This window comes from Pelobates fuscus, chromosome 5, assembly GCF_036172605.1.
Source record: "Pelobates fuscus isolate aPelFus1 chromosome 5, aPelFus1.pri, whole genome shotgun sequence".
Classification (NCBI taxonomy): Eukaryota; Metazoa; Chordata; class Amphibia; order Anura; family Pelobatidae; genus Pelobates; species Pelobates fuscus.
The window spans coordinates 54,919,283-54,935,673 of NC_086321.1; the positions used below are offsets into that span (position 1 = coordinate 54,919,283).

At 39.6% G+C, this 16,391-nt stretch overlaps 1 protein-coding gene across 3 annotated transcripts in view; it reads left to right on the plus strand.

The window, feature by feature from the left end:
- The window catches only part of DYM (dymeclin), a 337,693-nt gene that overhangs the window by 80,103 nt on the left and 241,199 nt on the right, over window positions 1-16,391 (plus strand). For all 3 annotated transcript variants that reach the window (XM_063453857.1, XM_063453858.1, XM_063453855.1), the window contains exon 6: window positions 5,893-5,965. In XM_063453857.1, coding sequence (XP_063309927.1) covers window positions 5,893-5,965 — 73 coding nt within the window. The remainder of the gene's footprint in view (window positions 1-5,892; window positions 5,966-16,391) is intronic.

Below are 16,391 nucleotides of genomic sequence, written 5' to 3' on the forward strand. Positions count from 1 at the left end.
GAAGTATTCCCTGGTAAATCTTGTTCAGTATCCCTCCAGTAGCTGAGTTTGTAGTATTCCCTGGTAAATCTTGCTCAGTATCCCTCCAGTAGCTGAGAGTGTAGTATTCCCTGGTAAATCTTGTTCAGTATCCCTCCAGTAGCTGAGTTTGTAGTATTCCCTGGTAAATCTTGCTCAGTATCCCTCCAGTAGCTGAGTTTGAAGTATTCCCTGGTAAATCTTGTTCAGTATCCCTCCAGTAGCTGAGTTTGAAGTATTCCCTGGTAAATCGTGTTCAGTATCCCTCCAGTAGCTGAGTTTGTAGTATTCCCTGGTAAATCTTGTTCAGTATCCCTCCAGTAGCTGAGTTTGTAGTATTCCCTGGTAAATCGTGTTCAGTATCCCTCCAGTAGCTGAGTTTGAAGTACTCCCTGGTAAATCTTGTTCAGTATCCCTCCAGTAGCTGAGTTTGTAGTATTCCCTGGTAAATCTTGTTCAGTATCCCTCCAGTAGCTGAGTTTGTAGTATTCCCTGGTAAATCTTGTTCAGTATCCCTCCAGTAGCTGAGTTTGTAGTATTCCCTGGTAAATCTTGTTCAGTATCCCTCCAGTAGCTGAGTTTGTAGTATTCCCTGGTAAATCTTGTTCAGTATCCCTCCAGTAGCTGAGTTTGAAGTATTCCCTGGTAAATCTTGTTCAGTATCCCTCCAGTAGCTGAGTTTGTAGTATTCCCTGGTAAATCTTGCTCATGTGATTTTAAATCTCACATTGACATGTTTTAAAGAAACACTATAGCCATCAATACCATTTCATCTCAATGCAGTGGTCCTATCATTTTAACCTTGCTACATAATAATACACTGCTCAAAAAAATAAAGGGAACACTTAAACAACACAATGTAACTCCAAGTCAATCACACTTCTGTGAAATCAAACTGTCCACTTAGGAAGCAACACTGAGTGACAATCAATTTCACATGTTGTTGTGCAAATGGGATAGACAACAGGTGGAAATTATAGGCAATTGGCAAGACACCCCCAATAAAGGAGTGGTTCTGCAGTTGGTGACCACAGACCACTTCTCAGTTCCTATGCTTCCTGGCTGATGTTTTGGTCACTTTTGAATGCTGGCGGTGCTACAGGGAGGTCATACAGGCACGTGGAGGCCGCACACACTACTGAGCCTCATTTTGACTTGTTTTAAGGAAATTACATCAACGTTGGATCAGCCTGTAGTGTGTTTTTCCAGTTTAATTTTGAGTGTGACTCCAAATCCAGACCTCCATGGGTTGAAAAATTTGATTTCCATTTTTTAATTTTTGTGCGATTTTGTTGTCCGCACATTCAACTATGTAAAGAACAAAGTATTTCAGAAGAATATTTAATTCATTCAGATCTAGGATGTGTTCTTTTTGTGTTCCCTTTATTTTTTTGAGCAGTGTACATTGCAGGGTTAAATCCACCTCTAGTGGCTATCTTCCTGACAGCCACTAGTGGCGCTTTCTTCTCTGGGCAGAGTAAAACTCGTTCTGGGAAATAGGTGCTGCTGATAGCCGCATTTAAATGGAAGAGTGTTGTGGTTGGCCCCGAATGCTTACCTCTTATCCATTGCTTCTCTATGAGAAGAGATGGATTGGAAAAGATTGCAAAGATGTCAGCAGGCATGCTAAAGTAAGTAAGTAATTTTTAGTAGCAACCGGAGGGTGGACAAAAGGTAGTCCTGAAATAGATATCCCCATTCTATAAATTAGAGCGCTGTGGAATATGTTAGCACTATATGAATGATAATGATATATTTTCGGAAATATAGCCTCCTTTTAATGCACTATACTTGTATACAAAACAATTACTGCATGCTTGCTATGCAGGATGTGAAATGTTCCCCTCACCAGTGAATTGACAGACGCTCACTGTACGTTCTCTAGAACTGCCAGGCTTTATCCCATCAGCAGTACTTTATTGCACAGCAAGGGTTTCTGGAGATCTATTTCAATTGTCTGCTTTCTACTATGGAAAACCCACACTTTGACTACAGCTTTAAATTCTGTACAGCAGAATTATTGGAGCAACACAAGAAACACTGCAGGCTGGGGGAGGACAAATAAATTGGTTTACAGAGTGCCCATTTTTGTTGTGATCTGTTGAGATACTGAATTTTCTATTACCGGGCCTGGAGAACTTGATTGATAGATGTGTGTGTCCTTTGTTCAGTGCATTTTGATCAGTAATCGTTGTCACCCTATGAAATAGGGATACTTCAGTGGGATATTGCTATTCAGTTTGAATTCTGCCTCACGTCATTCAGGATTAAGGAGGATTATATAAGGTCAGCAGTTAAGAGAAATTTGCTCCACCAACTGGGCACCAGAATGCATTCAACCCACTTTGTGTGATCTGTATCTTGTTTATACAGTGTAACATTCCAAGCTCTGCAAAAGGGGGTACGCATCTGTTCCCATCTAATCGTATGGTATTCTTAAACTAGAAAGGAAATCCGTGGAGGGTTCAGGGCGCCTTTATTGTAATGGATACAATGCAAGTGTTACAAAAATAAATTATATTTAAAAACTGGAGGATCGCTGTCAACCTGATCTGACTTAATTTGCAATGATTCATAACATGTTTTCTTTCCTGAAAACCATTAGATTGTTCTGTGTGCCTGCATTTCTACATACTCGGTACTGATAAAGTATCACCTTTTTTTGGTTTTCTCCCAGTAATTGTAGCTTCATAAAAGTTCATTAAAGAGCTATATTAAGTGGAGAAAAAAATGCATTGTACATATCCATATTATTTACCCAAGTGGCTTTCAAATTTAAGGCCAGAGTATCTGAAATGGTAGCATAGACTTAAGATACAGAGAATCTGTTCAGTTCGACTATTTTGACCTTACATTTTGAATTCACTTTGAATTCTCATTTTAATGAGTAATTCTGTTGGTGTATTTTGATTCTATTAAAGGTTTGATTACCTGTACATGCAATTTGTCTTCAGGCTACACAGCTGAAAGAATAGATTTGCAATGCATTTTGTATGTTTTTAAATATGTTTTTAATTCACCTATTTGTATTTGTTAATAAGTGCCAATCCAATAACGACTTGGTTCAAACATGTTTCTGTTGCAGGCTATTGAAGGTCTGCCAAATTGTCTTGTTATGCAATTGTACCAGTGATAACTAACCTGTGGAACACATCCTGCTATGAACTACTAATAGAGATATAGTGCACAACAGGTGGAGTACCACTGAGAGATGATCTTATATGGCAGTGTAGTTCCTTTTATATCTGGTTTTCTGTTTGCACTTTTTATCAGTGGAATGCCCACCTACCAAACTAGTTGCCAAAGATTTTTTTATGTGTGAAGAGTTGCCATCTTTTCTTTTTACAAAAGTGCAGATTTCAAAAGAATTAACCTTGCCCGACCCCCCTGGCTGTCAAACGCACAACTGGTTCTATTACTTCCTGGTTTGGTTAGCTCAGTGGAGCTAAAGTCAAGAGGCAGCAATTGCCCAGAGCTCCTGTCTTGCAAAGACTTCTCATTGAGCTGCATTGGGAAGTCTGTTATTGGACAGCCACAGCCAAGTCTAGGCTGGGTTAGAAGGTTTGCAAAGCATGCATACAAGAAATCTGCAGCTTTTGCAAGATAGTTCTAGATATAACCACAATTAAAAAAACAACAACAAAAAAAAACGAATAATTAAATATATGCCTATTTTATTTTCATTGGGTGTGTATCTACTAAACAGCAAATTATTGTTTTTTTTCTTCCTATTTTCAATGTGCCTTGGACAAGTAGAAAAAAATATCAATAGCATTATTGATATAAAGTATATACTGAATGGTGGTAAAAACATAAACCGTTTTTTCTGTCTGTTACACTTTTCTGTAACGGACAGAGCAGCACACACAAAGGTTTAGAAACTGCAGTATTCTTAACAAAATGTGGAGTACTAACACTGCAAGGGTTTTCAATATGAAACGCTTTAAATAGATATTACACGACTATCTGCATATTACCTTGCAGTTTTATTGCATGTTTGTTGACTGTAGAAAGGTTGCCTTAGATTCTGTGGCACAGACTCATCTAAGCCCAGTCTTATGGTTTTACTGCATTTCAAATAAAAAAATTGCAACAAAAACAGGCAGTGCGTTTCCTAAAATAACTAACCAAGAGCAGTATGAAAGGACAGAGGTTGTTTATGAATTGTACCAATTATTTCTTTGGTCTTGGCTTAAAGTCATTTTGTCTATAAAGAGTGTACACGCATAGCACATAAACATAAATCTTCATTTGTATCGCTTGCGTCCATTGAACAGGCCTTGCTTAATCAATGTGCCTTGAGTCAACAAGGATATTTCACGCTTGTTTTGTACAGAGTAGTGTTTAAAATAACACCAGCAGAGAGGTTTTTTTCCATTGAAGAATTATGAGCTTTGGAAAGCCCTCTCACTTCATCCTGATATTTTCCTAGCTCCCTTTCATTCCTAAGGGAGCGCCTGCACTCTTAATTCCTCTTCAGTTTTGACAGCAGCAAAATGCTGATCCAGCTACAGAGGAAGTGTCTTATAAAATCACTGCAAAAGAATTCTCCAGGGCCTTCGGCTGCCAGCACCTTGCCACAAAAATGTTTGGCAGAAGTAGTAAGAAGATGGCACTCGAGGTCAAGCTCACACAGATGCAATCAGCAAGTTCATGGAAGAAAAATAATAATATATACCTGAATCCCATAGTAAAGGCTGCTGAATTGGACCATAATACAGTGAGAGGAAACACCGTTTCAATAGTCCATTTGTTTTAGAGTAAAGTCTGGTCTCCTGCTGATTGCCTTGTCACTGGGCTCACTCTGTAAAATGAATTACAATGGAAGTTCTCACAACTTGCACCCCTTTACCTTTGTAAATACACAAGATATGGACCTGCAATTTTGCACTCACTCATACATCAAGTGGCCAAAAAAGAATAAATAAGAATCAAAGAATGTGAGGTTGAGAAGTGCCTCCTTTTTTGGTTGATTTCATGTGGAATGTCCATATTCTTTTATTTTTTTGTATCACAGCTATCTTTTACATCTGTAGCCTGACCAATGATCATTATTCAGTTGGACCTTTTTTCCCCAGAGAGAAAAAAAAAAGGGACACTATAACACCATTGAGGTGGTTGTGTCTGCAGTCCCTTGGTGCTCTTCCACTGGTCCCTGCTCACCGTCAGCCCAATCCCTATTTGGTGATCCGCCCATCACTGCTGTCCATTTCTGGTATGACTATTGGGGAGTTAGGCTCCACCTCCAATGGACGTTCGAGACAGTTTCAGACTGATACAATACAGTTTAAGTCTTAACAATGAGACCATGCTAGGCGGCTCCAAATATGATAATCTTTTCATTGAAATGGAATGGCTGTGGTGCGTAGAATGTCCATTTAATATGTCACCGTTACAGACCAATTGTTTTTAAAAGTATTGCCATTAGGGTGTTTTCTTGTGATCTGTTTAAGCATGGAGCTTCCACAGGGGTTGAATATTTCTGCAAACTGCACATTTTACTTTTTCATTTTTGTTCAAAATATTTTCAAGAAAAAAACCATATCGCATTAAAATACCCAATGTATATTTGCCATTTGGCCCCAGTTTTGTATTTTATTTTTTATTATTTGCTCAGTGCAAGACTAAATGTTAACTGGACACATATGGAGATGTAATGCGTACAAATGTGCAGTGCCAAGAGTTGCCATCAATTAAATATAGAGTGCCATACTGCTGCTTTATCTTGTTTTGATTTGACTAAGATTTGTATGAGAACATGTTCACAATTATTACATTGGTGGGTTTGTCAGCTTCTCTTTTTATCCTTCTATTTATTTGTTTCTTAAACAGTTTGTGATCTGTAATAGTAATCCATTGCTTTATTTCTAACAGAACCTGATTCTGAAGATCTATTTGAAGAATTACTGCTTTGCCTGATCCATCTTATTACTGAAGTGCCCCTTCTGTAAGTATTCATTTTCCATCATTGTTTAATTGATAGTCTCTAACTAATTTTCATAAGCAGTGCGTTTTGTGTGATCAATCTCTCCGGCTTTAAAATGAGAAAATTATGAAGAGGGTTATCCATAACTATTTTGCATAAAAAATAAGTTGAAAATACGTTGATTTTAGTCGTCATGTCAATGTAGAACTGTTTCTTTGCTCTGTGCAACCTGTGGTTGTTATGCATCGGAACACTGAGCACACTGATGTGAGAACTTGTTCTCTGGCAATCAAAACAGGTAAGTGCAAAGCTGCATTGTACTGTTAGTTGTTTGTGAGAATGAACTTGCAATTTTACGGTTATTGATTAAACTCTGAATTTGAGCACGTCCTCTAATTTTGCAATTCGGTATAATCTGGAAGTGATCTCAGTTAAGCTCTAGTCACAGCTTGGTGTTGATTGAGTCATCTTGAATCAATTATAAGATATAACAAAAGAAAAAGAGGAAATCTGTTCCCACTATCAATATCAAGTACATACAAACAGTTAAAAATCTAGAAGATACTTTATTTGTTAATCAAAAACACCAATATAAAAACACAAAAAACCCCGGCAGTGACTGCCTGACTAAACAAAAGTCAATTTCGGCAGTCAAAGCAAAGAGCACAAAAAATAAAGAGTGAGAAAAATAAAAAATTCCACAAATAAAAAACAAAAAACTGAGTTTATAAACGTCGCTGTGGCGATATACATTAGTATCTAGAGTAGGTTTGTTTAGTGCATAGAAGGTGCTCCAACAATGTAGCCTAGCTAGGCTTGACAGAAAGATCCCACTAAGTTGACTGTGCAATATCAGTAGACATAATTGTATTACTATGTCAGAAATAAATACGATACAATACAAAGTATCTGCACAGTTCAACTGAAAGGAGTTCTTCTACAATCAGTATAAACTCAGTCTATGATAATAATAGCAAATGAACGTGCTATATATATATATATATATATATATATATATATATATATATATATATATATATATATATATATATGTGTGTGTGTATATATAGTTATAGTCTCTTCTCTGGTTCCTATATAGATATTTATTCTAATGGCGCTAAATGAGAGCCATATCAACATCAAATGCCTAAAGCTGTATTTAAAACAGTCATATGCTAATCAGCTCAATCGTAAAAATTGAAATGCAGCGTTTGGTCAACACATGCCTTATAATCTTAGTCCATGGTCTAAATACTAGTAATCAGGTATAGATCAAACGGCTAGAATAGTGCCTTCAAGGGCACCTTGTACAGGAAAGGCAGTAAGGAGACAAAGAGTCCTGATGTTGTAATATAAACAACCGAAGCAATTATAGATAGGGAGATACTGCAAATTCTAATTCAAATTGCTAAAGGTACCCTGATCGGTATATAAGTCTGTCTATTGTGCCCCAGACGGCTGTCCGCCATCTAAGTTCCTAAGATACCTGAATGGCTAATAAATAAAGCCCATGGTAAATGTCCGCCCACAAGGGAAAGGTGCCAGGGAACACAAAAAACAAGACTTAGTAGTGACAAATGTCGAGCCCCGACGCGCGTTTCGCCTGATTTAGAGGCTCATCAGGGGGAACTGATTCACCGATATACCGGGGTTTAAAAAGGCCGCCCCTGAATCTGATTGGTCACATCTAGACTCAGGGGATATGGGCAGGTACGGTGGCCGGAATGACTCAAAAAGATAATATCCAAAAGTTAATGTGTGGCTACAATAGTTCGATAACTGTGAATAGGAAACAATCCAAATGTGAAAATCAACTAAAAGGTTAAATACAATCATGTAGCACATCAAAAAAAAGGGGGTGGGGGGGAGGGGAAGATTTTTCCCATATTTTTTCCATCACTGTTGATAACCACAGTGACCCATGTTAAAGTAAGCAAAAAAATGTGTCTGCAAGCTAATGTACCGATTTAAAATGTAATTATGAGATAAAGTTTTTGGTATAGCAGTAATGTACTGTAGTGACATACTTACTGTCATTTCAAGTCTGACCAGACAGTACAAGATATGAGAAACAATAATTGACAAATAAAGTCTAGTGTCTTGTCATAATGTAGTGCCAATTTGAGGAGTAGTCTATTATAATAAAATTAATGCCATAGGTCTGTATTCATCAAGTCCTAATTAAGTTGTGAAAAGGTTAACTATTTGATGACTGTGTTTGACAACCGATTTACTTATGTATGAATGGTGTATAGTTGAATTCCTCGTTAAGACCTGAAGGAGCTAGGGTCTTAAACGAAAAAAATCACTGTGATTCTTTTCTGAGCAAGATTTTGTTGAAGTCACCCTTCCTTGGATTTGGTAGTAATTTCTCAATTACCTGGAATCTCAGATTGTCAGGATTGCCGTCATGGAAATTGAGAATATGTCTTGCTACCGGGGTAGGTGTGAACGTATTGTTAACAGAAGTTATGTGTTGCAAAATCCTGCGTCTAAACCAGGGATAGGCAACCTTCGGCTCCGCAGATGTTTTGGACTACACCTCCCATGATGCTTTGCCAGCATTATGTGTGTAAGAGCATTATGGGGGATGTAGTCCACAACATCTGTAGAGCCGAAGGTTGCCTATCCCTGGTCTAAACTGCTGAAATTTTTTTCCAATATATTGAGTTCCGCAGCTACAGGTGATCAAGTAAATCACTTGTGTAGAACTGCAATTAACTAGGGCATTCGTCTCAATCCTAATATGGGTTTGAGTAGACGCGGTAAATTTTGAGGGCAGAACATATTGGCAGGCCTTACAATGCCCACACTTATAAGTCCCCTTTGTGTTTGATAACCAATTGGTTGATGGTAAAGGGGGTGCCATGTGGCTGTGGACAAGTTGGTCTTGTAGGTTGATTGGTCTGCGCGCTGTTAGAGGTGGATGCTCTGGTAACACATGTTGGAGTTCTGGGTTATGTAAAAGTATCGGACAATTTTTCTTGAGGACTTGGGACATAGGTCCCCAGCCCTGATCAAATGTCGCAATGCATCATGGGGCCTTGCATTCTTGTTTCGGTTTAGTGAAGTGAAGACTGGTATTTCTATCGATATTGCATACCCGATGAAAAGCACGCTTTAAGACACCGTTTGGGTACCCTAATTCCCTAAACAGGGATTTCAATACTTTACATTCATTGTAGAATGTCTGGTCTATCGAACAGTTTCGTCTAACCCTCAAGTACTGGCTAAAAGGAATGGAAGCTTTTAATCTGTAGGGATGATGGCTCTCCCAATGTAACAGACTGTTAGTTGACGTAGCCTTTCTAAACAGTTCTGTTTGAATGGTTCCATCCTGTTCCAGCAAAATTTTAAGGTCTAAAAATACCAATTCATGTTAATCTATCACGTGCGTTGGTTTTAGGTTGATGTCATTGTCGTTGAGAGCTTTGACGAAATCCTTAATCATAGGGATGGACCCTGTTCAGAGGAGCAACATGTCGTCAATATATCTATGCAAGCTTAAGATGTATTCATGAAAGCGGCTGAATTTGGGTGTCGTGACGACATGTTGCTCCCACCACCCCAAAAACAAGTTGGCATAGGTGGGTGCACAGGCCATCCCCCATGGCAGTCCTGGAAATCTGTCAATAATAACGACCGATAAACGTGAAATAATTATGTGTTAAAATGAACTCAAGAATGGCCAAAATGAAGTTTTTCTGTTGGTCATTATATGATGTGTTGTCTAAGAAAAATCTACATGCCCTCATCCCCATTTCGTGGGGGATATTAGTATATAATGCTACCACGTCCAAACTTGCCAATTGTGTGTAGGGTGGAACTATCATGTTCTGTAATGTTAGGAGAGTAGACTTGGTGTCCTGAGGATAAGATGGTAATGATAATACCATGGGGTGCAGGATTTTGTCAACTAATTTACTGAGGGATTCTGTGAGGCAGTTATTCCCAGACACGATGGGTCTACTGGGAGGAGGTCTAATGCCCTTGTGTACCTTTGGAAAACAGTAGAATGTTGTCGATAGTGGGGTTTTTATGTGGTAATAAAAATCTAAATTCATCCTTACAAATCACCTGTTGATCTAAAGCATCAAATATGGACAATCAGACCCCTGTTATCAGTAACCTAAGCCCCTGTGAACGTAAATCCTTAAAAGAACTACAACAGCAAACAGATGTAATAATAAAACCAGCCGACAAAGGGGGCAATATTGTCCTTATGTATCGACCTGAATACGTCAGCATGTGTATGTCACATCTTGACGACAAAACGCATTATAGGGTTCTCCCCTCGGATCCTACTACTAACTTTGTAGGGGAACTAGATACTCTACTTAATGATGGGTTTGAGGGTTCTGCGCAGTAGAACTGCACTCTTTTGGACAGCGATATCAGATGTCCCACCTGGAATCTGTTGAAGCCACTCCTCCAACTTGGGAGTCACAGCCCTGAGTGCTCCTATCACAACTAGGACTACTACTGCCTTCACTTTCCACATCCTTTCTAGTTCTTCTATCAGTCCTTGGTATTTCTCCACTTTCTCATGTTCTTTCTTCCTGATGTTATAGTCACTGGGCATTGCCACATCCACCATGACCGCAGTCTTTTGTTCCTTGTCTTACACCACGATGTCTGGTTGGTTGGCCAGCACTTGCTTGTCTGTCTGGATCTTGAAGTCCCACAAGATCTTAGCCCTGTCATTCTCCACTACCCTTTGTGGTATCTCCCATCTGGACTTAGGCAGGTCCAATCCATATTCTGTGCAGATGTCTCGGTACACAATCCCAGCAACTTGGTTGTGTCTCTCCTTGTATGATTTTCCTGCTAACATCTTGCATCTGGCTACTAGGTGCTGGACTGTCTCAGAGGCCTCTTTGCACAGTCTGCACCTTAGATCTTGCCTGGGTGGTAGACTCCAGCTTCTATTGATCTGGTACTGAGTGCCTGCTCCTGTGCTGCTGGGATTGGTGCCTCAGTGCTGTCTTTCAGTCCTGCCTTTTCCAACCACTGGTAGGATTTTGCCATGTGAGCCACATCTACTACCTGCCCGGTGGTACACCCCATGGAGGGGTTTGTCTTGCCAAGGAACCTCTTTTTCTGCATCCTCAATCTGTGGAAGTCTGAGGCATTCCCTTAGCAGTTCATCTTTGGGAGCCGTCTTTATGATGTACTTGTGGATGCTCTGTGTTTCATCCAGGACGGTGGCCTTGACACTTATCAGGCCCCGACCTCCTTCCTTCCGGCAGGTGTACAGTCTCTGGGTGCTGGATTTCGGGTGGAATCCTCCATTCATAGTGACTAGTTTCCTGGTCTTGACATCCATGGTGACCAGTTCTTCTCCAGGTTATTTTTTCCAGCTGGGAACCTGATGACCGGTAGGGCATATGTGTTAATGGCCTCTTTTGATCCTTTTCACACCTCTGCCTGCACTGTGTCCAGCTACTGGCTTTTCAAACAGACTTGTGGTTCTCAGGCCTAGCTTTTTTTTTTAAATTGTCCCAGGATTCAGGGACCTAGCAGCCTGCTAACAACTCTGAAGACTCTGTTACTGGGATCCCTGAATAAATCTAACCATGGGACACAGTTCCAGATAGATCTAAACTGCTATGCTTTGTTTTGAACAAGGACTAGCCTTTGCCGACTTGTCCTTAAGAATGTGGTAAAAACTGTAAAAATATAAACAAACATACATAACTTGAAAAACAAATCTCATAATTCTTCATCAAATATATATTACAATCACAACTTTCCAAACTACATTTGCATATTTTAATGATACAAATCAATGCATTTTCCATTTTCACCAACAGAGGGCAATGGAGAGTCATCACATCCCCGAAAAAAAAATCCCTTTTTAAAACAAGTGTATCCCAACCATACAAATTCATAATTATCTTTTAGTAATATGATCATAAACAGAGTCCATTTACTGGTACCTCTAAGTATCACTAGTGAGATTTTCCCCTGCAGCAAGTTCCCTGGCTCCTGCATGCTTTTGTAGGCTATTAACAGAGCAGGTAAGATTAGACGTTCTAAATTAAACACACTGTGCAATAAGGGAAACAAAATAATTTAGACTCTTTTTCAGAATACGTGTAGGGAGTCGGAGTGAGTCACAGCATGTGGGAATCTGGCTAGTGCTGCTAGAACAAAGTGATTTAAAACCTAAGTGGCAGAGAATCACTCCATTTTGCCAAAGTTGTTTTGTTTCTCAGTGTTTCCCTTTAATGTCAAAAGAGGCATTGTAAGATCTGCTAAATATGTGCATGTAGCAATCACAGATGAGGGCTTTCTCGAGACGAAGGTTATAGGGCCTCCTTCTGTCTTTCTCTCTCCAGATATGGTGACCACTGCATGCAACTGTATTCACAAAGCTGTGAATAGGCTTGTAGTAGCTGCGGTATGGCTGCTATCAGCTTATTATGCAGTTCCGCTCTGTTCAAGTGATAAAGTGATTGTGGTCTGACCCACATATAGCATAGACCTTTTTTATCATTTAACTTTTTCTTTCTATGAGTTTTTCAATGCATTATCAGAATAAAGCATAACATGTTTGACCATTTCCTGCGCATAGAGTTTTACTCTATTTTGTTATTAATTCCAATTCTATTTTGAATAGATATGGCTTATGTGGAACATTCCCACGTTAAATAATGTTTAGGGAACTGAGCCCTACAATAGATCTGTTGTGAATGACATTGTGCAGTATGCATGGTTAGCTTGTGATGTATTCACTTTGGGTATAAACACTGAGAATTCCATCCTGTTTGTGTGTACTCAATCCTTTTATTTTTTTAATTCTGATAACCGTTACTCAGATTTACTGCATGCCTCAGATTAATGTATAAACGCATTATGTCACAAAGCACAGTAAACATATCATTTCCTCTCCTCCACTTTCCCTTTGGCAACTTGTCTCTGATAGCCTGAAGTCTGTGCGCTGTAAGCGGTGGGAGAAGGAGACAGACAGTCGGGCTCTGCTGAAAACCTTCTGACAGCTCGCAGATAAGAAACTTTCTGAGATCTAGAACAAACTGTCAGCTTGTATTAATGACACAAAATATGATGGACAGCTCCGAGCCCTAAAACATTCTATTACACAGCAGCATGCCCTCCAACTATACGTGTATGACAATGTTCACATGCTCCTAACATACAGAGACTCTTCCTTTCCTACCAGTTGATTGGTGCCTCTGTCCTAGGGAACTGTGTGCATATTTTCTGTGGAGTCAAGCAGAGTTATGTCTGAGCTTGTGATACTCTGAGGTCATTCTTGGGGGAAAGCCCACAAAGATGTTTTTGGGACTTTTAGCGTTGCTACGTTGACATAGGAGCAGTTGCTGTTTTGGCTTGTTTGATTGTTTTCCTACAAATCGGGTTATTAAAGGGTAATGCTTATTTAGGGATTGGAGAAAGTGGTCTGAATACATTTGCAAGCCATTGCATATACCGTAGTTAATGAATCACAAACACTACAACAAACTGCGGGATACGGCTGAGAATAATTCTAAAAGGAACATAAAAAATACACAAAATAGTGAAGTACAGTTTAACACATCTCATGCGCTATATATGAATGCACTCACAAGAGACAGTGGTGCCTACAGCAAGTACCCTAAGCAATCTCCTCAATAACTGTGCAATCACTTTCTGCTCACCTAGTATACTAGTCTAGATTTGAAAGCACAGTAAATTAATTAATGGTATTTTATGTGCCATTTCTTTGGCAGTTGCATTGGCATCTTCCTTAGCATGGACAATATATTGTTCTTTTGGGTTACAGATGGCAAAATTACAAATCCATCTCCGGATTAGTGCTGACCAAGCCCCTCCACTTTACCTGTGGTTCTGGTATTACCTGACAACATCTGTAAAACTTACCGTATCCATAGCCCTGGCAAAGCTGCCTAAAATATTAATAAAAAAAGTGTGTGTGTGTGTGTATACAGTCATGTCCATAAATATTGGGACATCGACACAATTCTAATCTTTTTGGCTCTATACACCAACACAATGGGTTTGAAATGAAACAAACAAGATAGAAACATAGAATGTGACGGCAGATAAGACCCATTCGGCCCATCTGCCCAGTTTTCTAAATAAAGATGTGCTTTAACTGCAGACTTTCAGCTTTAATTTGAGGGTATTAACATCCAAATCAGGTGAACGGTGTAGGAATTACAACAGTTTGTATATGTACCTCCCACTTTTTAAGGGACCAAAAGTAATGGGACAGATTAACAGTCATAAATCAAACCTTCACTTTTCAATACATGGTTGCAAATCCTTTGCAGTCAATTACAGCCTGAAGTTTGGAATGCATAGACATCACCAGACGCTATGTTTCATCCCTGGTGATGCTCTGTCAGGCCTCTACTGCAACTGTTTTGTCTTCATCAAGTGAAATGCATGCTCAATCGGATTCAGGTCAGGTGATTGACTTGGCCATTGCATAACATTCCACTTCTTTCCCTTAAAAAACTCTTTGGTTGCTTTTGCAGTATGCTTCGGGTCATTGTCCATCTGCACTGTGAAGCACCGTCCAATGAGTTCTGAAGCATTTGGCTGAATATGAGCAGATGATATTGTCCGAAACACTTCAGAATTCATCCTGCTGCTTTTGTCAGCAGTCACATCATCAATAAATACAAGAGAACCAGTTCCATTGGCAGCCATACATGCCAACGCCATGACACTACCACCACCATGCTTCACTGATGAGGTGGTATGCTTTGGATCATGAGCAGTTACTTACTCTTCTCTTCCCATCACTCTGGTACAAGTTGATCTTGGTCTCATCTGTCCATAGGATGTTGTTCCAGAACTGTGAAGGCTTTTTTAGATGATGTTTGGCAAACTCTAATCTGGCCTTCCTGTTTTTGAGGCTCACCAATGGTTTACATCTTGTGGTGAACCCTCTGTATTCATTCTGGTGAAGTCTTCTCTTGATTGTTGACTTTGACACACATACACCTACCTCCTGGAGAGTGTTCATAATCTGGCCAACTGTTGTGAAGGGTGTTTTCTTCACCAGGGAAAGAATTCTTCAGTCATCCACCACAGTTGTTTTCTGTGGTCTTCCGGGTCTTTTGGTGTTGCTGAGCTCACCGATGCGTTCTTTCTTTTTAAGGATGTTCCAAACAGTTGATTTGGCCACACCTAATGTTTTTGCTATCTCTCTGATGGGTTTGTTTTGTTTTTTCAGCCTAATGATGGCTTGCTTCACTGATAGTGACAGCTCTTTGGATCTCATATTGAGAGTTGACAGCAACAGATTCCAAATGCAAAAAGCACACTTGAAATGAACTCTGGACCTTTTATCTGCTCCTTGTAAATGGGATAATGAGGGAATAACACACACCTGGCTATGGAACATCTGAGCAGCCATTTGTTCCATTACTTTTGGTCCCTTGAAAAGTGGAGGCACATATACAAACTGTTGTAATTCCTACACCGTTCACCTGATTTGGATGTAAATACCCTCAAATCAAAGCTGAAAGTCTGCAGTTAAAGCACATCTTGTTCATTTCATTTAAAATCCATTGTGGTGGTGTATAGAGCCCAAAAGATTAGAATTGCGTTGATGTCCCGATATTTATGGACCTGACTGTATATATTTTTCTGGCTATTTCTCAACATCATATCCACATTTGGTACTTGTTTCAATGGAAGGATAGCATTTTGGATTACTCTTCCTTATTTCATTAGATGTGTAAAAGCAAAGGTATGTAAGGATCCATTTGATGTAAATAGTTATTCAAGGGAAAAGATGTGCCTGTATAAGTATAAGGTCCATGATTTTTGGCCCTGTGCCAGGATTGGTTTCCTGGCACAGGTGGCCATGGCTTGCTTATTATTATTATTTATATAGTGCCAACAAATTCTGTAGCGCTTTACAATGGGTAGACTAACAAACATGTAATTGTAATCAGACAAGTTTGACAGACAGACAGAAACAGAGGGATTGAGGGCCCTGCTCAATGAGCTTACATGCTAGAGAGAGTGGGGTAAAGTGACACAAAAGATAAGGGAAGTATTGAGGAAATAGTATTCAATGAAGACTTAGTGTGGGCTGTTTTGGAGCCATTAACAGTTTAATTGATATGCTTTTGTGAAAAAGTGAGTGATAGGTAAGGATTTTTTGAAGGAGTGGAGACTGGGTGAAAGTCTAATGGAGAAGGGAAGAGAGTTCCACAGGAACGGTGCAGCCCTAGAGAAGTCTTGAATTCGAGCATCAGAGGTGGGAGTACAAACAGAGGATAGACACAGATCTTCTGCAGAGTGTAGGGGCCTAGATGGGACATACTTGTGTATTAGGGAGGATAGATAGGTGGGAGTAGCATTATGTAGAGATTTAAAAGCAAGAACCAGAATTTTATATTGAGCCCTATATCTTGCGGGAAGCCAATGCAGGGACCGACAGAGGGGTGAGGCGTGGGAGGGG